Here is a 25,311-nt window from a genome sequence, read left to right on the forward strand (position 1 = left end):
CCCCCCTAGATGCTACACTGAGGCTTGAAGGTTAGATCAAGGAGGGCATGCGTGTTTATAAATGGATTACTGTTAGCCATCAGCTTAGAGAGATAAGGTGCTTCATTAGTGTAATTACTCCAGAGTGCACGTTTTTGGTCAATAATCAGAATTCATTACTGTCATTAACATAGATGGACCTCGCAGAGAATGTAATTAAGTGATTATTCTTCCCATCAGGTGCAAATTATAACGTTTTGCCAGTAACAGAGTGTTTAATTTGCACTACTACGTATTAAAATCATCACTTTTCAACTTGCTGTTACTTCACCCTTTCTTCCATAGATCCGTAAATCTACAATAGCTAGCTTGCATGACCAAAATCCTCAGTTTTATCGACAGAAAAACTGCATTAAAGGAATAGTTTGACATTTTGACATATGACAAATTAATTTCTTGCAAAGAGTTAGATCAGCATATACCTCAGCCAACAGCCGGTTAGCTTAGCTTAGCATACAGACTGTAAACATGGGGAAACAGCTGGCCTGGCTCTGTCCAAAAGTAACAAAATCTGATTACCAGCGCTTGTAAAGCTAATTTATTTGTTATGTAAAACAATGCAAAATAACAATGTTGCTGTTTTATGGTGGGTAATGTGCCAGACTATTTCTTTGGCTCTGACCAGTTGCCAGGCAACCAGTGGAGACTCCAGAAAGTTACTTCACTCAGCCAAGAAATAGCCCAGCAAATAACCCCTCACGAAAATGGAGAAATTGTGTTTTTTACACGTTGGCTTGTAAATGTTAAACAAATGAGCTTTAGACGTACTGGTGTTCAGATTTTGTTCCCTTTGGACCAAGCCAGGCTAGGCTTTCCCCCTGTTTCCTGTCTTTATGCTAAGGTAAGCTAATGGGCAGCCAGCAGTGCATGTAAGTGTAGTCAGTGGTAGTCGTAAAGGTCCAGTGTGTACAAAATAAATATTATGTCTCATTATGTCAGAAATGGAGATATAATATTCAGAAGTATGTTTTCATTAGTGTATAATCACCTGAAAACTTTAAGTTTTGTGTTTTCATTACCTTAGAATGAGCTGTTTTATCTACAGAGGGAGTGGGTCTTCTTCTATTGAGTCCGCCATGTTTTTCTACAGTAGCCAGAACGACAAACCAAACACTAGCTCTAGATAGGACCTTCTGTGTTTTTTTGAGGCCACCACAGTTTTACATACACATTTGGGAAGGCTGAGCTGTATTATATATATTCATTCCCCACTAGTTACCATTAAATCTGGTCCTTTAAAGTCTCCTATTATCTATAGATCAAAAAATTGTGTGTTCACGTCATTCACACTCTTTTTCTCATTGGGATGTGCTCTGGTAGCTTTTACAATAGTACCTATTAAATTCCAGGTCATACGTGTGAATATCCTCCCATCTCCCGCCAGAAATCTCCCTGTTCTCTGTTTCACCAGCTCATGATTCCTGTCCGCTCCTCCACCCTCTTCACTTTGCTGCCACGTGCCTTGAAAACTGTCCCTGGAAGTAAACCAAGGCTAGGCGCTCTCTTAAGTAAGTGTGTCCCTGAGAAAATAAAGTGAGGACACACTCCAGGCTCTCGTGTTGCTCTGTTATGTCACCAAATCTCAGGCTGAGGGCCCCCCCCCCCGCTCCACTTTCTCTCTGTCCAAGGAGAGATGAGAAACTGTTAAAGAGCCACTTCCTCCTTAGAAGATCTGGGCTTTGCAATGAAGCACAGCCAACACCACCCAAGACACACACATATGCTCACACACACAAACACACCTATATATACACACTCTGCACCGTGTCTCCAAGATCTGTGTTGTGGTTTTGTTTACAGAGGGCTGTCCAGTCTTTTATAAATGGCTCCGTACCAGCTACTGCACTGCTTGTGTTGCACATTCAGATCTCTTTGATTTATGTATTCTCAAGAAGTGTGCCTTCGCTTTCATTTCAAATGATATCAAACTACTGATATCAGGTGTATGTTGCCTAACAGGCACTAATTCTACATAATAATACATAAATAATCTCTTTAGTCCCTCAAATTCTTTGGGATTGGACCTTCAATTTGAACTTGTGGTGTATAAACAAGTGCTGTTCACACTTACAGAGCCTTATTTCAAATTGTCGTCAAGATGCCAAGACTGCATCTCAAACAGATGCTTAAGGGTACCTTGTGGGTCTGTATGGTGACACCAAGGAGCGCGACAAAACGTTGGTATTTGACGCCACGGGAATGAGAGTCCCAATGTACAGGGTCCAGAATTTTGTACTACGTCCCTAGATGCAGCCACAAAACGTATTGTCTTGGGTTGGATTTTTATATGTAGTTTAGGTAAAGTAGTACAAGTGCAAGTGTGATAAAAAGTGTAAACATTACTTTTCTCCACGGCTCTAACTTCTCCCAGTTGCACCTCCTGCTATATGATTGGTGTCTATTTAATGGGGAAAACCTGTCCGTATTGTTATAGTTTTAACATTCCTAAAGGCTCCTCATAGACAGGATTTCATTTTGTAAGAATTTTAGCAGAAAATGCTTATGCTAATGAGTCAATGAGCACATGTGCCCATTGTGCGTGTGTGTTAAATCCCCTCTTCTCTGTGGTGCATCTCTCTCTGGCAGGTTAGTTGGAGGCGTGTGGCATTCTTGGAGCTTCAGAGTATATTTAACCCTGTGGCTCCCCTGCCGGATGGCCCCGCCATATATGGGCCTGAGCTCGGGCAGGCTGGGAAAGACTGGGTGCACGGGGCTGGAGAAACAGCAGCGATGACAGGATGACAGATGAGTGTTGAGAAAGATGAGGGAGTCCACTATGGAGAAGTCAAGAGAGAGAGAGGTTGCGGAGGACAAGAGAGCTCAGTGGCCACCAGTGTTTATCACCCTATTTGCTTGTATTTTATTGACCAGCTGTGGCAGACTCTTTGTTCTGCCCTGTCATATCTTTAGGTAATTTATGGATTGAAAGCAGGCTGAGGAGTACTTAAAGATGCACCAGCTGCAGGTTCAGTTGACTTACATTTGATTGGTGGATTATATGAACTTATATCTCTGTGGCGCACACACAAACCCGGCCCACCAGAAATGTCTGTGAGAGGCTGTCTGCTGTATTGGATGCAGGCTGTAATCAGAAAAACAAGTGTAGCAGCAGCCATGTGAGAGAATACAGAAATGTGACCTTGCAGGCACAAGTGTCAACATTTCTGAGCATGTCACAGTACGTTCAAGTGTGAGTGTGAGACAGACAGACAGACAGACAGACAGACATGCGGACAGAGTCTATGGTATGTATCAGACAGGTGTGTGTGTGTGGGAATCCAAATGTGAGCTCAAATGCAAGGGTGTGTGTGTGTGTGTGTGTATGACAGGTGTTTAGCTAGAATGGTGTTAAGCTTTAAGTGCTGTCCCATCCCAAGCCCTATTCCTGGGGTACATACACACACACACACATACACACACATACACATACACACACATACACACACCATAATAAGTATAAGTAATCATCAATCGGAGGATTGATTAATTGTCTTTGTAGAGAGGTTTAGTAATTATTTATGAAGTGGTAATCAATATTTGCATTCTCATTTTGTCAATAGCAATTACACAAACGAAATAACACACACACACACACACTAACAAACACACACAGACACACACACACACACACCGTAATGTTTCCGAGAGGGTCCTTTCTGATAACTCATTTAAGATTCAACTGACTGTTAACCAAACTCCTCCCTCAACAACAGTGATTGTCCAATCACAGCTTAGCAACCGTAACTAGGCACAGCTTCTCCACATACCATAGTCCTGTTTATGGGGCCATAGTGAGGAAGATATCTGTGAGTTTAGTGGGTGGTAACTTTTTATTTGACCTTCTCCAAAACAAAAACACAAGATAAAAAGTGAAAAGAAAGTTTGTCTAACCATTTACAGTAAGGTGCTAACGTTAGCATGTCAAAGCTAAGTGGTTTCTCGTCCTGGATCATCAGCGGCTGAGGATGCTAACTTTTAGCTTGGGCGTGTGTTAGTTTTAGCACAATATCATGTATGTAGCCATCAAGTGCATATTTGAGAGTCCCTATTTGAAACAAATACTTGAGGAGGTATCGTTTACAACCAACTCATGAAGCTAATGTTAGTGTAATTAGCTACAATTGATAGTTTCTGCCAGCGACCTCTATCAAAATTGGCCATCCCCGGCTAGAAATGAGAAGCTGCTTTGTTTTTGTTTTGTTTTTTAACCTTTATAACCTCTGTCCAAAATCAAGGACCTGTTGTTTGTAAAATTATGAAGACTTTCGAGTAGTAAATCTGCCACCGTTATCATTGCAAACTGCGTAGTGCTGTGTAAAAATGGGAATGGTAGGCGTAGATAAAGAAAGGGGTTTTGGTCTAAAGCAACAAATGTAGATCAACATATAAAAATATTGAACAGTAAAGAGAGCATCTTTCATCATCTACAGTAGACTATAAGCTTACACAAAAATATTAAAAGTCTACATACTACCATCCCAATCATAACAAAGCATGAAAATATGATTGTACATGTTTGTAGGTTTAAATATTTAAATTCTGTCATGTACAAGCAGTTTCAACACGTCTCATAAACCAGTGACAAATGTTGTATGCTACCCAAGTAGCAAACAACCTCAGTAGCTGACTTGTGTGCGTACATACAGTCAGACGACGACCCCGGGCCCTATAAATCACCTGCAGTATGCGTGGAGCTCGATTACCGCTCCAGAGCTGGAACCAAAAGAGCCGAGTGCTGAAAGAGGAGCCAAGTAAATAATATAACACTGAGTCCATCACTGCCGCTCTGGAACAATTCTCAGTGGGAGTCTATGATGGGCACTCAGAGAGGAAAACATTGGCCCCGTCCCTTTAGGAAATGAAAATGGACTACCTGTGAGAAGATTAAGTATTTTAATGCTATAATGAATCATAATATTTGCTCATAAAAGTAAGTTTTTCCAGGGGTAATTCTTGAGATATTCTGACACAACATTTAGGATTAATGTATATATAAAAACCAGTTGTTATTGTCTTTAATAATCTGGAAAATGAATGTAATTGACAGTGTAAAGGGTCACGGCTACAAAGGACGGCAAAAATAGTTAGCTGAACAGAAGGTCTCATTTCTCCAGAGCCAGTTGACAACACTTCCTATTAATAGTTAGGATTGTCCTTGGGTATTTTTATAAAAGGAGTTGGGGTGTGTGTGAGCGAGTGTGTGTGCATTAGCGAACGTAAGGCAGAAGGGGATGAAGCTTTCTCGGAGAAGACGGATCAAAAAAAGCTCGTATTACAGCAGCTTTACGCACCGCTCGGCTAATGCGTCACACTTCGCCTTCATTCATTGGCCTGTATCACCTTCCCCAAATCTTCTCCTCCACCCTTCTCCGTACACTTGGTGTCACTTATTCCATGTATCTCTGTTTTTGTCTGTCATTTTCTCCACAGTCTTTTTTACACACATACACACACACCCCTGGTCTATTTTTAGCGTGCTGTGGGGTTTGAAGGTAGAGTTGTGTCGACCCCTTGTCTCACCCCAGCTCCAGGCCTTACAAGGACCCCCCGGTAGACACGGTCGTCTAGCAACCGGCCGTGTTTGCACCTAAGCTGTGAAGGTCCAGTGCACGACCCGCACCTGCCCCTCATCATCTTAATTATCACCATCCCCCATCCTCCTTCATACAGTATCATCATCATTTTGTCTCATGTGCTAATGCAGCAAAAAGGAGAGACACGAAGTTGAGCTCGCTGCGTCTGCAGTTGCTGTGAGGAAACTGATAATGTGATTTATATCTGGTTGGACTGTAATAAGCGACTGAGATGACATAACAATAACACGCCGTCTGTAAAATGTATAAAAACGGTATGTAGTGTACTTCCTTTTTGAAAAGAATATTTATTTATAACATTTCACTCTTGGCAGCAGCACATGCCTGCAGGGAACAATACGGATCAATTCTCACAAACACACACACTGCTTTAAAGTGTGCAGTGAGTTTGAAACAGAAAAAGCTCAGTGAACCTCTTTCATCTATGAATTAAATGTCCAGTGTTACAAGTATGTAACAAGTAGTACGAGTATGCCACTTACAGTATTGCACTCACTAAAACACTGTCAGACTCACGATGGACAATGAATAAAAAAGGATCAAAATCGAGCCGCTGGCCTCAAGCAGAGATGAGGCCTACAGAGGTCCTCACACCGAAACTTTAGTCTTCAGATTCAACTGACTCTTGAATCTGGCTTTAAAATGTAATAGTGCTCCCTAAGATGTGTAAACAGACTTTGATGAGTAAAACCAGTTCCTCTTTAAAGTTTAAAGTTATAATACTGTCTATATTATGTATTATTATTATGTATCTGAAAGTTTGAAAAAAAATCCGATAGCGGTAGGGCTTTATTGAGGGATCTACTGGTTGGAATATGGGAACATGTTAGGACACAGTGTTTTTCGAGCCTGAGTAGCCTTTTAATTAAAAATCAGGTAATTTTGGTTTAAGAAAAGTGAGAATTGATGAGCTTTATTGCAGTAAATATCAATAACTTCATATACATTGATCAGCCATAGCATTATGACCACCAGGGCACCCTGGTTTTAGAGATGCTCTGACCCAGTCGTCTAGCCATCACAATTTGGCCCTTGTCAAAGTCGCTCAAATCCTCACGCTGCCCATTTTTCCTGCTTCTAACACATCAACTTTGAGGACAAAATGTTCACTTGCTCCTAATTATCCCACCCACTGACAGGAGCCATGATACACCAGATACATCCAAGTGTTATTCACCTTCACCTGTCAGTGCTCATAATGTGATGACGGAATCGGTGTATAGTATTACTGGGAAATACGCAAATTCACTTTGTTGAGAGTTAGATGAGAAGATTATTACCAATATTATGCTTGTACAGTAAATATTACTGCTAGCAGCCTTTTAACTTAGCACAAAGACTGGAAAGAGGGGGAAACAGCTTCTCTGGCTCTATACAAAGATTGGTGTTTACCCAGTCTTTGTGCTAAGCTAACTGATAGCTGGCTGTAGCTTCATATTTACCGTACGAACACGAGATATCACGAGAAAATGAGTAGGCTAAGTGTGCTTCCCAAAATGTCTTTAACATTGGATGACCTGTGATTACTGTCAATATGTACTAGAATGGAAATGAGATGTGCTTAAAATATACACACAACAAATGAACAGCCCCAATGTTAAATTTCATCATCATTATCTCTAGCTTTGAAGTTATTGAACATCATCCTTACAATTATTATCACAATCACACTGCTGTGCCATCTTTACAAGAATTCCCATTATAGCCAATTATATCAACCATCATCTTTATTATTATCTTTCTATGCCGAGTCACTGTTTTACCCCATTTCCCCCTGATGTCCATCAATGTCATAAAGTCCAATTATGTTAATCATCCCACCGAGACACAGAGTGAGCAGCACAGAGTGTGACAGTGAGCTGTGATAATGATGGCAGGGCTAGAAGGAGAGTGGAGGAGCAGAAAGGTCAAGGCCATTAGGAAGAGACAGCTGCTGGAGACAGAGTGACATGTTGGAGGGCAGAAGAGTCTCTAAGTGTCCTGTAAAAAATAAATATCAACACAGGCTGAGGGCAAGCAGGAGGGACTAATAAAATATGACAATAACACAGTAAATTAAAGGGTCAAAGTGAGTGATGATGTTTTTCAGGCTATTTCATTTATAACTGTATGAGGAGACTCCACAGAGAGGAAGCAGTCCCCATAACCCGCTGAGGATTAAATATCAAATAAAACTGTTTGAACAAGCCTTTGGTGTTCAGTGAATCACAGAGTACAGAAAACTGCTCCTGTGCTGTTCTCTATGGGTTTCAACTTGTTGGATCACAGATCAGTAAAGATCTTTTTGCCTATAATAGATGAGTCAAACGGTTCAGAGATCAGTGCAGCAGCAGTGGGAGTCCTGTGTGAATCAACGTTGATTTACACCTTAAACCTGCAGTAACTATTTTTTTGGCCACCTGGGGTCAGTGGAAACAAACTGTGAACACAACATTAACATGCTATCACCTTTAAAGGTATAACAATGAGTTTTGAACTGGTTATGAAACAATCTCATTGTAATACTGATGCCTCTATGACCTACATACATAAACAAGACCATCAGCGACAGCACTGGCTATTTCTGTATAGTTATTCTTAATGTCTGCCACCGGGCAACAAAACGAAAACAATCAGCTGAAAGATGCAACTGGCAGTAACTGCAGAGCCGAACCTTACAAACAACCTTACAAGTATTCATGTCATCCTTATCCTCCAATCAATATACAAATATTGATTATAGCTGCTATAGTGGCAAACATGCTAGCACAGTAAAGGACAAACTTGTGTCAGTTGGATGTTTGGATTATTAAAAGACAGAGCGTTGTATAACTGCACCGGCTCATGTGCAGAGTAAAGTAAGAGAGAGGTGATGACACCCATGACAGTAAGGAGCTATCCAGGCGCCATGCAATGCTTTTAATTGCATATACAGTGTAGTATACACCAATATACTACATATATTTAATGTGCCATATTGGCCTCATTATTGATTGATAAAAACATGAGCAAGTTCTGATATAATACGACACTGTCAGTTGTTCATCACAATATCATTGCCACATTCTGTATGTAATGTTTCACTATTTTCCTCTCTGCCTTTTTAATTTTGTCACATCTTAAATATATGCAGCGAATTCATGCATATTCATTAAAAATGTGGAGGATAACTTTAAAAAAGTTAGAAAAATAACTTATTTGCATTGTGGTCCTCCATTATTGAGCAAAAAACCCAACTGGGTCACATTAGAGATTTTTATTTCTTCTCACCTAACTGAATAAAAACCAACATCAGTGAATAATGTTGTTTTGATGACTGATTTATTACAGTATAGAAATGACCTCTTACTGCTTACACAAGCTACAAAAAACTCTTCATATAATTCATTCAATTTGAAAAATCATCACTGTTCTCAATACTGGACAAATGCATAAAATCTAGTAAAGCGCAGACATTTTTTAGAAATACATAATCTCAAAGTTACATAATTACTGTTTTTAAGACATTGATAGAAATGTGTAAAAACTTCACAGAGCAATAAAAATATCCCATTTGCTCAAAATGTGAACCGAAGAGCCATTCACAGTGGACATGATGGCGAAGCAAGGACGTTATAAGTTACTCATAATAAACTGTAGTTCACATTTAATAAAAGATATCAGGTATTCGTGGATACACACGATTAATGAATTCATTTCAGAGAGGTGGAATTTGTCAAAAATTTAAAACATATACATATTGATATATACACACATAATAAGAGAACCCACTTTAAACACAGTTCTTTCCAGTTTAAAGCCATCAGTAAGTATTTTGAAAACAGGATTCCCAAAAGGAGATTCATGTTAGAAATCATTTTATGAGGAAAAGCAATGCCTTATTTTGTGATGATTTCTTAAATATCAAAAAAAGGGTTCTTACATTTAAAGTGTAATCTACACAGATACAAACATTCATGCAATAAATGACCTGAAAGTGAATTTAATTCAGTCCATGTTTGATCCCTACAAACTAATAAACGAGATAAACAGATAAAAGAGGAACTGATTGTCAGGCTGGTTCAACGTAGCTGGTCCCGTTGTCGATCTAACAGAAGACACTTTAACTTTTTAAATGTTAGTATAAACTTTTAAAAGATAGATGAGCTGACGGAGGAGCGGGTCATTAAACATATTTCCACAGGCACCAGACTCTGGCCAGCAGGGACTGTCAGGGTCCAAACACATACACACACACAAACACACACGCACACACACGCGCACACACGCACACACACACACACACACTCGTTTTCAACATGGTCCAGTTCTCTTTCATTGGCATATGCATCTTTCTTGTTAGTAGCATTATACATATACAGTATAATATCTGGATTATAATAACATGAAGACTAATAATAAGAAGAATACAGAAGGGCTCAAATTTGTCTGCAGCCAATAGTTAAACAAAAAATTATTTTAGTGTCACGACAATAAAAAAATGTCGCTGATGTCTCTGTAAGAAAAGAATCCCTATAAAATCTGTGTGTGTGAGAGGTGAGCTGAGGGGCCCTATAGGTTGCTGAAGAGTTCATTTTTCTTGGTCCAGTCCATGGGCGGGGCTCTCTTGTTGGAGCGTTTCTGGTGGGCGAGCTCTTTTACCTGCTGCAGGGACAGGTTGAGCGCTGGGATGGCATCTGCAATGAAACCCTGAGTAATGAAGAAAAAAAAAGAAAGAAAAACGTCAACATATTTTGGCGAGAACCTGCTGTCTTTTGAAAGCTGATAAACATTTCCTGTGACGTACCTCAGGTGGGGTGTTTGTGGGCGGGGTTGTGAGCGAGGCATTGGACGAGGCGTTGGATGGAGAAGGACTGACTGACAGCTTTGAGTCCCTCTGTGCCTCTATGGCCCCTCTGCCATTCACCTGGGAACACAAACACATCATTAAATAGACTGACAAACCATTGAATATATAGTCAAGGTGAAAAGTGACCTGTTTCAAAGTGTGATTGAGATTACCCTTTTTATTTTTTAAAACCACAGTGCAATACCAGATCCCACCACATGGGGGCAGCCTTGGATTTGAGTTGGATCATAAATTTGCCTTAGAAGTTTGACATTGTCAAACATGTTTCTCTAACACATAATTAGTTCAGCAAAAAGCAAAATATTATAAAGCACAAAGTACAAAGTAAGACCAATTAATGTGGAGTTCTAAGCTTCCTTCTTAGCAGTTATACTGTTAATGTATTGATCTGGGAATTACTAATGACATCTATTTAACAGTAGTATCTGTGGGTGAGGAGAAGGTCACAGAATCAACAAAAGCAATTTAAAATTTGTTTTGTAATAGTGGTGAAATTTGAGAAACTCTTTGTGTTTGAATAGCTTTTTGCAGTTATCAGTATTCGTGTCTTCAGCTCACTAAATAAAGCCAGTAAAACCTGCTCATACTGAAGGATTTTTTAACAAACCAGCCTTTAAAGATGACTTCTCCCTGACCTCTGCCCCTCCCTCTTAGCACTTCAACCTTTTAATGAGTAACAGTTATGCAACAATATGTGGAACATGTAACTTCACTGCTACACATACAGTTCCTGAGTAACGGGAAGCCCGGTGAAGCTTCAATTTGCATACTTGGCCAAATGCCTGAGCGGAAGGCAGCCACAGTCGGTACAGTAGTTTGTGTTCTGGTGTTTTCATACAAGTCTGGAATTATCTCTATCTGATCTGAACACTGATTTACATAAAAGTCTAGTGTGTCCGCCTGGGAACTAGAAACTCAGGTAACCTGAGAGACCCTCAAAAAGCATTCCTGTGATGGTACTAGCAACCAAGAAGAGGTTAGGAAAACAGGATTTCATTTTTTTATTTTTTTTTTTTGGGGGGGGCGGGATATGCTTATTCTCTTTCTGGTGGAGAGGATAACATTAATAACAAAATGCATTTACCAAAATCAAAATAAAGTACTATAAGTAATAAAGGCACATAACCCCTGTAAAAAGCTGATCAGTTGTTTTGAAGGTGTGTTCAGATTTGCATCATTCATGTGACTTTAACTGCTGCTAACTGCTGTTTATCTGTTCATTATAAGTCTCTCTCCATTTCCTCCTCTCTCTGTATTATGCAAATTGCATCAAAATTTGCTTCACGTTCACACAGTTACACAAAAAATATATAATGTGTTAATTAGTGATCTTCAGAGCTGCTGGTAGGTGGATTACATCCCCTTGGACGAAGCCAGGCTAGCTGTTTCCCCCTGTTTCCAGTCTTTATGCTAAACTAAGCTAATATATAACCGTATAGACATGATAGTGGTATCAATCTTCTCATCTAACTCTCTGCATGAAAACAAATAAGCGTATTTCCCAAGATGTCGAACTATTCCCTCGAGCATGTGAGTGGGTGCATGTTGAGCAGTGGCCTGTGTGTCTCGCCCAAATACTTCATAAAACACAAACAAGCAACTTTATCTATTGGATTATTTTTATTTTGTACACAGAATCTGTCCTTGCTCAAACACTTTCAAATAATTTAAAGTTAATGGAGCGCTGGCTGGGTGGAGTTTTCCACATAATACCATACAATGAACACCAGAATGTTTAGACAATCACAGGAAAGCTCGTTCAGTACACGTCTCTGTGATTAATAACTCAATTCTCTGATGTGGCAAACTATAACTGAGAAAATGCTGCGTGTTTCTTTCAAATGCTGTTCGACCTTGGCTGCGAGTGCCACACGAGGAGCTACAGAGTGTTCAAAGCATAAGGCTGAACTATTATTGTTCTCCCCTCTGCCAGGAAGGAGAGGCTGCATCGGTGAAGAGGGAAGTTGCTGCTGTGGGAGACCGACAGCTTTTTAAAGTTAAAATCCCGCTTTTAGCTTTGCTCTAAAACAAAATGATAGCAGTACACTGCTGGTGAATCTTACCTTCTCCTCCATCCCTCCATTAATGACAGGCTCCGGAAGTGGACCTGTAGGCATAAAAATGACACAAGAATCAGCCACAGGCTCCAAAAAACTCAACTCTTTCAGTCTTTCCCCGTCTGCAGTCCTTCAGTCCCAGTCCTGCACCATCAGAGCAGAGAGCTCCACTCTGCTAGATCAAGAGTCTTTCTGCAGCTCACCTTTCATTCCACCAACACCTACTCTATTACATAGCACAGGTATGAGCAGATCATCTATTATTCACACAAGGTTCATCTTCTACAAGATCGTGCTCATCCTCCTCCTCCTCCTCAGATAAATCCACAAACCCTCTACATATCCAATACTTGTAGTGGAACATTTCCCCTCTGTCTTTTTTCTCATAAAAATGCACTAAGGTGTTTTTGAGAGGTGGTAACTGCAGACAGACGTCATCACAGAGGTCCGACACATCCCTTACCTTCCATCCCTCTGATCCTCTGCACAGCAGAAAACTGTTTTTAAGCTAATGATGATTATTACTGGAGATAGCAGCTGCTCCTCCAGGGTTAATCTGAGATTCGAGTCCTCCTCAGGTCCTGTGTGTGTGTGAGTGTGTGTCTATGTGTGTGCGTTTGTGTCCCTGACTCTGAGAGGAGCCTCTCCAAGTCCGAATACAGCTCCAACTCCAGCCTGAGAGGCCACTTGGACCGAGCGCCTTGGAAACCAAACAAAGCTGCTGGCCAGCCGGGCAGCTCAGAGAGGGGTTGTGTGTGTGTGTGTGTGTGAGTGGGTGTGTGTGTGTGTGTGTGTGTGTGTGCATGTCAAGGAGTCCGAATTTCGTAGGCGCAGGCTGCTCCTGCTGATCGGCCAGCCCATGTGAACTGTGCCGGCACGTTTACCTGGGCAACACCTCACTGAAAATCTCTCTCCTTGTAGGCCGATTATATTATTCTTAATTCCTTGACTGAACACTGGAACGGTTTAGCACGGAAAATTTATTTGAAACATCTGCCCTTTTCAATCGTATTTCTTTCGCAAGAATAAGTACACAACATAAGACATGTCACTCCTGTGCTTACTAGCTTTAGATATATTTTAATGTATAAATAATCAACTATTATGAGACCTCGGCCCGCGAGAACTCTTTCAAACCATCAACACTTACAACATGTGTCGATATCTCGCAATATCCCCAAAAAACAAAATACAGAATCGCATTCCTCCGCTTTCCTGCCGGTACAGGAGCGGACTGCATCCTCACCCCCTGCCCCCTGGACCGTCTGTTTGCCATGCCAATAGCTGGCAGCTACCATGCTGCCGTTACATGAGGGGTCTCATTGGGTGTTAGGAGCTGGCACTCAGCATTTGGCCAAGCACAGGACAGACACACGACACAGCCATACACCAAGCACACATCACACACACACACCCCCCCCACACACATCACACACGACACACCATGCCTAAGGGATCGTGGCTATGGGATGAAAGGCCTCTCAAACAGCAGAAGAAACTAGATCTAGACTGTATATGAGGCCCCCCTGGGTGGCGCTGCTGGTAGCGTATCCAGGAACTGATTTAAGTTAAGTTACACGTTTTGGGTAGGCAGGCACTGGGGTTCCCTACAGCTCCCTGGGTGTGACCATATCGGAGATCAGTCATTTATCCATTTACTTAAGGCTTGAAGGTTCATTACTGTCCTTGAAATAGCAGTTTGACAAAAAAGTCTAGACAATTATCCCCTTGCTGGAAATTTTTCTGGAGCCGAATCTTGTGGCCTTCATCAGCTGATAGTCATTACCAATATGTTTCAATTTCATATTTATAAAAGATAACAACCGAACCATCTCCATGACAACTGGAGTTTAAAAGTTGAAACGTCCAGAAAATTGGAAAGTCGACCTTGTTGTGATGTTTTGTTTTGTTTGCAATGTGATATTAAACTTTTGTGAGAGAGGGATCTGTATTTAAGCCTTCCCACAAACAACAGTGTTACTCAGTCTGACTCTGATCCGTCTGATCTGATCTATTTATGTCTAAAAGATTAACTTTCTCCACGGGGCATCAACATGAGGTGGGGGGCAGGAAGCGGCTAAGCGTCTTTGTCTGCGTTTCTTGGCAGAGAGAGAAATTTAAAAAAAAAAAGGATGCAGGATATAGTGAGAGATAGGAAGAATTAAAGGAGGAGATAAGGAAAGCAGAGCCAAGAAACTGTGTGCCAGACTTTAAATCTGGCGGGACTGAGAGGAGGACATGAGGAGGCAACGTCTAGCGTCTACAACACTGTCTATAAGGGACAATGAACCTGGAGAAAAACATTACGGGCTAATAGCGGTCATTCACTCTGTCCTCTCACCGGTGAGGTGATCCGAGGTGGGGGTCACCCGGCACCTCTTGAAGAAGGCGTCTGTGTCGGGGTCCACCACCAGCAGACGGACCACATCCCCGCCAACTTTAATGGCAGCCACTACTTCTGAATGCATCTTCCCTTCCACAGACACACCGTTCACCTAAGGAGAAAAAGAGATTATTTTTTAAACTTGTACCATGGCTGGAAATCCTTCAAAATAAAAAAAAGAAGTATTTATTGTTTCTATTTTTTCTTCGGGGCTGTCTCGTCTGTTCCCACTGAGAAGTGAACAAACTGTTTTTAGTCAGGATTTCTTTCTCAATATTATCACTACGTCTGCCAGAGGCTCCAGGGCAGGAAATCCTGTGTGTCCTCGCGCAAATGCACGTACGCCTGCACACACAAACATTCTTTCAACCACTAACTTGCAAAACAATCGTCACAACGTGCGCAACAGCCTGCTGCCCCCCGGAGTTATGATTTTTTTTTGGTTTAGTTTGTGCTTTAAATCAACTTTTATCCATGTTTTCATGTTATGTGGTACTTGACTGCGTGACAGCTGTACTTTAACTCTCTGGTATACAGTAACTCAACATGTCAGGTGGCTCCCTCCCACACCAGCTGAGCGTACTGGGATAAAATCACCATGGGAAACCATGTGAGAAATGTCTTGAAGGGCGTGTGTATGTGTGTGTGTGCGTGTTTGTGCTTAGGTCATAGGGTGGACCTGCATGTGTAAGCCAGTCCCACAGAGGAAGCTGGACAATAGCTGCTTGGCCAGTAACAGCAGTAACAATGGCTGTCCGCTCCCCACAAAGCCCCGCTCCTCAGTGGGTGGCGTGGCTGTCTGGGGCCCTTTGGGGGACTGCAAACCCTTCCCTAGACACTCTTACGAACCCAGAACTGTGTGGTACTTTTAATCCCCCTGTCCTCTTTCTGTCCTCCTTCTCTTCTGATTCTTCCTTTTCATTTGCCTCTAGTTGTTATACTTTATGTGTCTTAAAGTGAAGGGAGGCATGAATGATTGCCCACATCAGTGGACATGCCACCGCTCTGATTTGACCATGTGTTTAAAAAAAGTGTATTACACTGAATGAGTCAAAGATATTCATTGTGAGTTGTTTCTGCTTCTGCTGGCTGGATAATAAGTGGAAGTATTTTGAAACCACAAGGTTTATGGTTATAATATCTATTACAGGACAATAAATAGCAGTCGTACTCTGTGGTCGGCCTAAAAATAACTCTCAAACATTAGGACATATTGCAATCAATTTTGCTTAAACTGTTATTCTAACTTTTATCATTTTATAACATTTTAATGACACTCTTTGAGAGAAGTTTATTATTATTTTGAATCTCCTACGTTGCTGCTGCTTTGAGAATTTGTAGTAATTCATATTGTGATTTTAGATTTATTTATTTTTTACACACGTCTCTCTGCAGGCCATTGTACGCTAAAAGGGGAGGTGGGCAGAGCAGACCCCAGACCAGTTACGAAGCTGATTATTCCAGTGTGAGGCTGCTAACAGTGACAACAGTGTCACACCAGAGACCTCTGGGGGATTTAAGACCTCACACAGCGGCTGTTAGTTCACTTCACATTCCTCTGAACACACAGTTAACTTTGCAAAAAGAGCTGACCACTTCTGAGTACAGTATTCAGAAGAACAGGTTCACTTAGACACTATTGGAGAGTATTTTCTTAGGTGGGGGGAATATTCAAATCCTTTACATAAGTAAAAGTACAAATCCCACACTGTTAAAATACTCTTTTACAAGGAAAAGTCCTGCATTGAAAAACAGAAAAAAGTAAATGTAGTCAGTTACTTTCCCCCACAACTTTTCTGTCACTTTTATATTTAATCCTGAAACATTACAAAATGCCAGAAGAATCAGTCACTGAAGACGAATGAAGCTACTACAAGGTTACATCTACACCGAACGTAACAAGGGTACATTTTCACACCGTGTAACCAAAAAATAAATTAGTGGAGCGCTAGAAAGGCATTTTTTTCTCATGGAAAGTAAACAGGTTTTCTACCTTTTACAGGCACCACACATTCTTCTCTATTTTTATCCAAGTTAAAAAAAAAAGGCTGCCTAGAGCGGAAGTGTGGCAGACCAATCAGGATGCACTATTTGTATGGATATTTTTGTGGACCTCTAAGGACTCTAATCAGTTTTTTCTCACAAAGTTGAAAAGTACATTTCCTTAAAACTGCCAAGGATGTACATTAATGCTTCTTACATAAGACTAAGATTGGGCACCCTGTTCAAGGAGTTTCTAAACTAGAAAGTCATCTTCAAAGACCATTAATAATTTTCCTAAATGTCCCTCTTATTGCACCATATTGAGTTCCCGCCCTGAATGGTCTGACAGTAGTCTAGTCTAGCATTGACCTTAATAAAGTACCTGTACTATCCTGTCCTTAGGCTGCAGGCCGGACCTCTCTGCTGGAGAGTCCTCATCCACAGCTCTGATATATTGGCCCGGCCGCGCCCGCTCGCTGTGCAGGTTGAAGCCATATCCGTTAGACCCTCGCTTGATCACACAGAGACGAGGCCGAAGTTCAGTGCACGCCTCCTGGAAGAGGCCGGAGGAGAGAGAAATCAGATGCAGCATGTTAATACACTGTATGTGACACACACCAATAGACCAAAACATCTGAAAAATACCTCCACCATGGGTGTCTGTTCAGGAAGAACAACAGGCACAAAGATTACGGAGAGCTCCTGTGACTCGTTAACCATGAATATAAAGCCGAGGTTGAACATGCAGGTGGCTGCTGCATGCTGATGTGTTGTGCTGTGTGTTTTTGACAATCATGAGTAAACTGGGGCGGCTGTTTGACTCCACGTGACTCCAAACTGCTCGCCAGGAAGGAAGAGGGCCTCAAAGGCATCTGATTGGAGGTCTGCTGGGAAGGTCTACGGAGAATTTGGGGAGGGGGCAGATGGAGGCAGTCGACTTAACTCTGGCCTTGTCGGCCTGAGGAAGGGACCGGTTCCGGTGTGGTCTGCGGGCCCTGCTCACTCCAGGCTCCAAGGAGGACAATGTAAGCTGGGTGTTGACCTCTGACCGCCTCCCCCTTGCCCTGTCCCGTCCAGTCCCGCTCTGGGATGGCAGGAAGAGTTAGAGCTGTATTGTCATCCAGGAAAAAACGCAAGCTCGAACCAAGAACCTCCCTTCCGCTGTATGGATGAAGCAGTTTCTTTATTTAGCAGAAGGGGTTTTAAATTGTTTGTCATCAAAGAGGTCAGTGAACAGAGTTAAATACAGGAGCCACAGAACTCAGGACAGACAACACTGGTCAGGATACTCTTTGTCATTGTGACCAAATCTGACCTGACACTCCCTCTACATCGTTCTTCGTGTGCTCCCGCCCTCTGTCAACTGAACACTCAAAGACAATGAACCTTCTACAAATAAGTCAGTGTGAATGACTCACTTTGTAGGAGGCTGATTGATTAAAGCTACTTCAAAACATCACTGCACATAAATTAACTTATAATAACTGAGGCAGCCTGACTCAACATTTTCTCTCATATACAACTTGGTACCAGAGTGACTGTTACTTCTCCGTATTACGTAAGCCAGTTGTTTCAAGAACTATTTTTCTCCCAGTAAAGCACTTAGAAAAAAAACATGACTTTTCTGACTTTTTCTGATTTGGTCCAATTTCCAGAAAGTACATAAAAATAGCATGAGAGGATATTTTATTTCCAATTAAACCTTTTAGGAAAAAGAACAAACAGAATTAACGGGAATAAAGGCACAAAAATAGGACACTATCCAAGGTTGTACGTTTATATACAGACTGGATCTTTGACAGATTTTATTTTTATATGATAAGATATGATAAAATATACAGATCTGGATACAGATCCATGAACTTGTATACTATTGGATCTTTCCAGATACAGGTCCTTTTTGTCCAGTGATGGATCTTTTTAAAAACACACTTTGTAAACTTTGTACATTGGTGACTCATAATAAAGTGAGTGGAGCTTTCAAACTGGGAACTTTATTTCCCAGAAATCATGTGATGTGACAACAGTAAATTGCACACACAGCACTTGTGTGTTTATCAATCCAGGTGATCCTTGACCACTTTAAAACACTTTTAGGATAGGATAGCAGAAGGGGTACAGAGGTAACAGGGTTTATATTAGTGAGTCCATCCAGTTTGCAGCAGTTTCACTTATAGGTTTTAAAAGGATAGTTTGACATAAGTGAATAAGATTATTTCCTAAAATGTATTCCTTTAAGCTCCTGTCACTTTACCACAGCCCCTCCTTACCCTAAATACACACACACACACATATATATATATATATATATATATGTGTATACTCTATAAACAATCTAAAACAAAAGCATTATGGGAAATAAGGTATAGCGTTCCACACTTCCTCAGATATAATAAATGTAATGTTTAACTAACAGCAGTCTGTTCTCATGAATGATGCAGATTAGCCGTCTTTGTGACCGTCTCTGTCAAGAGCCTGCTGATCCGATGTGCTCCTGATAAGAGCCCTACATCATAATGGGTACTATGTAATTACCTGGAAACAGTTGTCTTGATTGCCCACGTCATTTACCTTCTCAAGTGTTACACCCAAAACTCAAATAAAACCACCTTCCTTCAGTTCTTCAAATGTAAGACATGCAATCCACAGCGCAGATTAAACAGGGAAGTTCTGTGTTTTCTCTTTTATTTTAATAAACGGTCAGTTAAGCTGCTGTAAGTTTGCTGTGAGTGTTTCTTATTACTAAACTTCCCTCCTCTGAAGCCGCAATGAACTAACAGAGCTTTCTATCTTCTACTTTAGCTGTGGGATGGCAGAGTAAAGCATCACGTGCATGAAGCCTGGTGCGTGCCACATATTAGACTACAAGGTGTTTTCATTTCATGCAACAAATTAAGGAGCGATCAATCAATGTAACAGTAAAGTACTATCCATGATTCATATATTGGACGAAGAGCAGATGAGGGCAATCAATACACACTACAGCCTTGGCATGAGACTCACTGACACTCATCGGGTGCTCTGGCTGACGTTAGGCGTCCCTGCGCAGGGAGAGAGGGTGCAAGAGGCTCTGGCAGGGACAACAGAGGAGGGTTTGTGTCCAAGAGCAGTGGAGGACAGAAGAATCTCCACGAGGGTCTGAAATCTGTGGAATCTGCTGAACACACACAAGCCAGGAGGAGAACCGAGGACTCACTACTTGTCAGACGTGCATGCTTGTGTTTCTGTTGCACATTGCTGGTATTACAACAAATACAATGTACGTTCTCCATAACGTAACATGGCATTGCACTGGACACATCAAAGATACAACAGCAGAACAACAACAGAACATTCACGGGACGTTGTGTGAATTACAAACTGAAACTCCTCCACATACAATCAGCTGGGACTAAAACAGTGTGACAACTAAATGTTTGTTACAGATAGGCTTAGTGTAGTGAGGTCAGCATTATTTCTGTATACTTCCACTAGTCACTCTATTTCTCAGACCCTAAAGCATCTGCAAGTACATGATATGTGAAAGGAAAACACAGATAAATTCATCTACTTCCTCAGATTTAGTTTGGCTGTTGTAAGCCTGTGGCAGGCCTGTGAAAACCTTCCACTTCCTCATGTAATTTGATAGCTGACTGTCAGCTGGATACATTCACTACAAAGTTTCTGTAACCATCAAGCAAATACTTTGAACACACACAATGTTACACTCAATTACTATGACCCCTCCCCAGCATCAATATTTTATCTATAAGGGCAGTATCACTTTAAGATCAAAGTCAGTTTCTATTGTGTGAAATGTTCCTCTCAGCCCAGAAGAATAGCATTTTGAGATTAACACAGTTTCTCTGTGACACAAACTTTCCTTTGAGGAGGGAAGTGTTGAACAGGAACTTTTGACACATTTTCCCTCACTATGCTTCCCTCTGCTGTGGCTCAACTTCCTGACCTAAAAGAGAAATCTATATACAAAAACACACCCAAGCATATGCACAAAAACACACATGCAGTGACCCATCATGGGAAAGGAGGCTTTCAGTAGTTAGCATATAGAGGATGAACTGTCTCTAGAGAGCAGGGAATGGTGTGTTTGACATCTAATAAAAGAAGCCAGGCATCAACAAGCTTCTCTGAAATGCTGGTTTGCACAACCACAAGGCGAATCTGACACGGATTAGGAGCTCAACCTGTCACTGATCCCGCAACATAAACATGGCTCTCAGACTCATCCTGTCTAAACTTGCAATTGTGAATATGAGGGAGGAATGATGAGCTTATGATTGCTGAAAATCATTTTTTTTGGGATTAAACAAATATGATGTCTCACAGTACATGTATCATGATACCATTGTTTCCTTGGATCATGCATCATGAGTTGTACTGCTCTAAAACACTGATATAATTTCTGTTAACTCTCTATTTTAAATTGAACATCAGCAGATAATGACAAGTTGCTTAGTATGAAATAACAGTGACCACTATTGCTGAAACAGCATTAACACTGACTTGCGTGGATAAAAAGTTAAGTAACACCGGGCAGTTCAAATAAAGTGAAACAATTTTATGTCATGTAGGAAGCAGAACTGCATTATTTGTTTGACTTATGTTTACTGAACTGACTTTACTCTAATGTCTGCTGCTGTTAATGTCTGAGTGTAGTTTCTATCTCCACTCCCAGCTTTGAATACCAATCATTGCGAAACAATGCCAGGGCCCGTGTTAATATTCTCAAAACACACTTCTGAGTCACACGGCTGCCTCACAAATCGCACTGCATCTGCTGCTCCAGCACACAGTTTGTGTATGTGTTCTCAAGAGTTTAAAGATTCCCCTCACAGATTGATGTAACCCTGTTTTAGACCTTGTTCTGGTTTTCCTCAGGAAGCAGTGATAACCAAGAGATAAGATACCGATGCAAAGTTCAACCTACAGGCCCTCTCTCGAGGCACCTTGAACCGCTTTTCTAGGGAACTGTCTTCCTGAAGATTTAACTCTCTTGGGTCAAAATGGAAGAATTCGCTGAATCCCTGAATCCCGAAAGTCATTAAGATATCTTAACTCACAAACATTACATTATTGTTGCACATTGTTAAAGCATTGAATATAAATATCTAAAGGTGGCACTATAAATATATATATATATATATATATATATATTTCCACATTTTCTGATTTTCCAAATCTTTTTTTCAAATAAAATAAGCCTATTTCAGATCATTAAATTATCTGAGCTAATTTCAATATTAATCTAAAGAAATGTGTTTAATTTGACAACAAACTGGGGTGGCCCATGTTTGTGCATCATACTAACATTTGCTCATTAGTACTAAACATAGTGCAGCTGATGGGGCTGTCATTTGGTGGTATTTAATCATAAACCAAACTATTGGACAAATGAGCAATCTGACTTGATGATGGCGCTCGATAAAAAGTCAGAGGATCACCAAAGTTATTACAGTTCTGGGCTACCTAAATGTTACACACTAGACCTTTAAATGTCAGCATTTCATCCATATTTCCCCACATAAAGAGCACGTAATCTTTGTTTCTGCCGTCGAGGTACCCACAGGTGAGTGTTTGACAAGCCAGATTAATTGCATCTTCAAAACCCTCTCAGGGAGTATTAAGAAGCAAGCAACTACCTCCATAATAACAATCCATCATGTTTATCGCTCGCTGCCACCCTCTGACTCAGCCACCGGGAGATGTGCATCTGCCAGGCTCTCCTGCTGACTGTTCGACAGAGGAGCGCTGTAGCTGCGAGCGATCCAGTCTCTGGCATGGAAGGAGCAGTCTGTGTGTGTGTGTGTGAGAGAGAGAGTTGCCAGTGGCTGCAGGTCTGCCACTCAGCCTGACTTCATATTTTCCCCATGCTTGGCCAGCGTACTGATGTGTAACTACAGGCCGTCTATTATTGTAGGCTTGTGTCATTCCTACACAGCTCCGTCTCTCTGACTCAAACACTCTTTTTGTCCTCCCAAAAAAAGGTCACATTCTAAAATTTCGTATAATTACGTAAACACCTCACTGATGTAGTTCATCTGTTCTTCCTCTATTCAAATAGCTGCTTTCAGCGACATCCAATAAACTCACAAGTCTTGCTAATCATCAACAGAAACCTGTCACACTCAGCTGATCTGTGCATGCAGATCTGTCCTCTAAAGCAGCCTCTCTTTCATCTCTCTGTATCGTTCTTAGTCCTTCTGCTGCTTACTTAATCCCCCCCCGTCGTCGCTCTAATAAGTGAGGGTCAGCTCTCCCATGAGTTCGGCCTCTTTGATCAACATAAAGAATAACTGCTAAAGAGACACACTGCCAGGCACCATGGTTACTCAGTGACATGACAAATCTTTGGCCTCCCGGTCCTTGTGATTGTCATGTGTAGATTTCTTACAGAGATTAACAGTCTCAAGGGCAGACTTAATAAATGTCTGATGTAAACCTAGTTCCTTTTTAACCAGCAAAGCACAAGTTTTGTCCTCTTGAGTGTACGGAGTGCACCACTCTCTCAGGCGGGACAGGGGTGTTGGATTTCAAGCTGGACCATTGGACCAGCTGCTAGGCAGGCAGAAGTGGGGAACAAAGCACCCTACTGTCCCCCCCTTCCATTTGAGGATGGGACAAACTGGCTCTACAAAAGACACCAAAGAAAAGGTTCTGCTGAGGGTTCCCATTACAATAGACTCTTTAGGGGAAGGCCTGAAAATAGAAAAGTAATGTCAGTCATCACAGCAGGGGTACAGGCACTGATAGGACAAAATGGAGTGGTTTTGATTACCAGAGAGGCCTCAATATCACTTTGAGATCTTTGAAAATTGAGCAAACAGGTTCTGCCTTTCCTCAAGGGTCTTCTGCAGTCTCCATCTTTAGATTGTCAGCTGCACGGTCTTCTCTTTTAAAATCACGATTGCATTCAGCCCACCAACAAACCAAGGAGTCAACAAGTTTTATCTCCTCGGCCAGTCTTTCTGTCCCTGACCCTCCACCCCCGTAGACCTGAAACCAGCATCAGCTCAGCAACCTCTAACTCCAGATTCTCTTCCATCTTTTACACACAAACACACACAGAAATGCAGTGTTTGACGTGAGAAAATGCATTAAAGGTCCAGTGTGTAGGATTTGAAATTCCCTCGCTTCTGTAGAAACATGGCGATTCAACATGGCGGCCTCCATTATAGATTACCCGTAAATATAAAAGGCTCGCTCTAAGGTAACATATACGATATAGAGTGAAACAAAAAACAATTCCTGTATATTCAGGTGATTATACGAATGAAAATATACTTATTACTTACACACTGGACCTTTAAGAGAAAGCAGTAAGGCACGTAACTCTTCTTCTGTGTACTTTGACTTCTTTTTACATTTTCCTAAACAGTCCTCCACAATCCCTGCTTGTTGTATCCAGCTGTTCATGGAGCGTGTAGGTGGCAGAAAACAATGGAACCAAAGGCGTTAGCAGGGGCCAGAAATTGAGAGTTTTTTCTCAAGAAAAAGTCATGCCCTTTAATCAAAACGTGCCTTGTGGCTGTGTTGCATTATTGAGGCGACTGTTAGTGGAAAACCTACATTTAATTTCTTGCAGTGCATGTAAAATGTGAAATGATGAGTTGCTGAAGGCTCGTCTCTCATCCTGCTCATCTACGTATAGTATGTACTGTATGTTCGCTATTTGTGTTTTCCACAGAAATAAGAACAAGATTACGAGTCTGCTATGCTAGTGGCTCTGTGAGGGTGCTCTTAGGAACCAAAACCAAAACCTCAAAATAGCAAGAGCACATGTTACAGACGTAAGTGATCCTACAGTCTACGGCCATGCTACAGAGGCTTAGGCATGGTGGTGATTTAAGATAATTGCTATCATGCTCGCAACATGCAAATTTTAAGCAGGTATAATGTTTTTTAGTCATAAAGTATTGGATAAATTTAGCTAACAATGGCGGTAGATGAAAAGTTAAGGGATCACCAACATTATTACGATTCATCCTGAGGGGAACAAAGATGTCTGAACCAAATTTTGAGGCAATCCAATAGTTGTTAAGACATTTCACTCGAAAGACGACAAATGTGAACCTCAAAGTGGGCTCAAATGTCACATTAAGTTCATCCTAAAGCTGTCGGTCTGGACCAATTGCGTGGACCGACAGAACGACTGACAAAATACCACCACCAAATAACAAAATGTTACTAATTAAAAACTTATAACAACTTTATATAAAATAAAGTATTTAGATTTTCAAACATTTCTTTAGTTTGGTTGCATTCAGTGAATGTAAATTACCAACAACGTACATTAATTTGTTCTGTCTTGGTTGTACTCAACGTATGGCGTCTCTGTCTCGTACAGTGGGAAGGGAGGTGGACGGCAGGGGGTGAGTCTATTTCAGGGCCGGCAGCGAGTCATTTCCCCCTCCCTCCCTCCCTCCCACC

General features: G+C 41.3%; 1 protein-coding gene across 1 annotated transcript in view; it reads right to left on the bottom strand.

Annotated features, from left to right (window-relative positions):
• Positions 1-8,916: 8,916 nt before the first annotated feature.
• slc9a3r1b (SLC9A3 regulator 1b) overlaps positions 8,917-25,311 on the bottom strand; it is a 23,782-nt gene continuing 7,387 nt past the window's right edge. The window contains exons 2-6 of the mRNA XM_035654463.1: positions 17,267-17,437; positions 14,860-15,013; positions 12,525-12,568; positions 10,399-10,518; positions 8,917-10,301 (exon numbers count right to left, since the gene is read on the bottom strand). Coding sequence (XP_035510356.1) covers positions 10,164-10,301; positions 10,399-10,518; positions 12,525-12,568; positions 14,860-15,013; positions 17,267-17,437 — 627 coding nt within the window. The 3' untranslated portion in view covers positions 8,917-10,163. The remainder of the gene's footprint in view (positions 10,302-10,398; positions 10,519-12,524; positions 12,569-14,859; positions 15,014-17,266; positions 17,438-25,311) is intronic.

This window comes from Morone saxatilis, unplaced genomic scaffold (genome assembly GCF_004916995.1).
Source record: "Morone saxatilis isolate NCDOM2014 unplaced genomic scaffold, NCSU_SB_2.0 Contig14, whole genome shotgun sequence".
Lineage (NCBI taxonomy): Eukaryota > Metazoa > Chordata > Actinopteri > Moronidae > Morone > Morone saxatilis.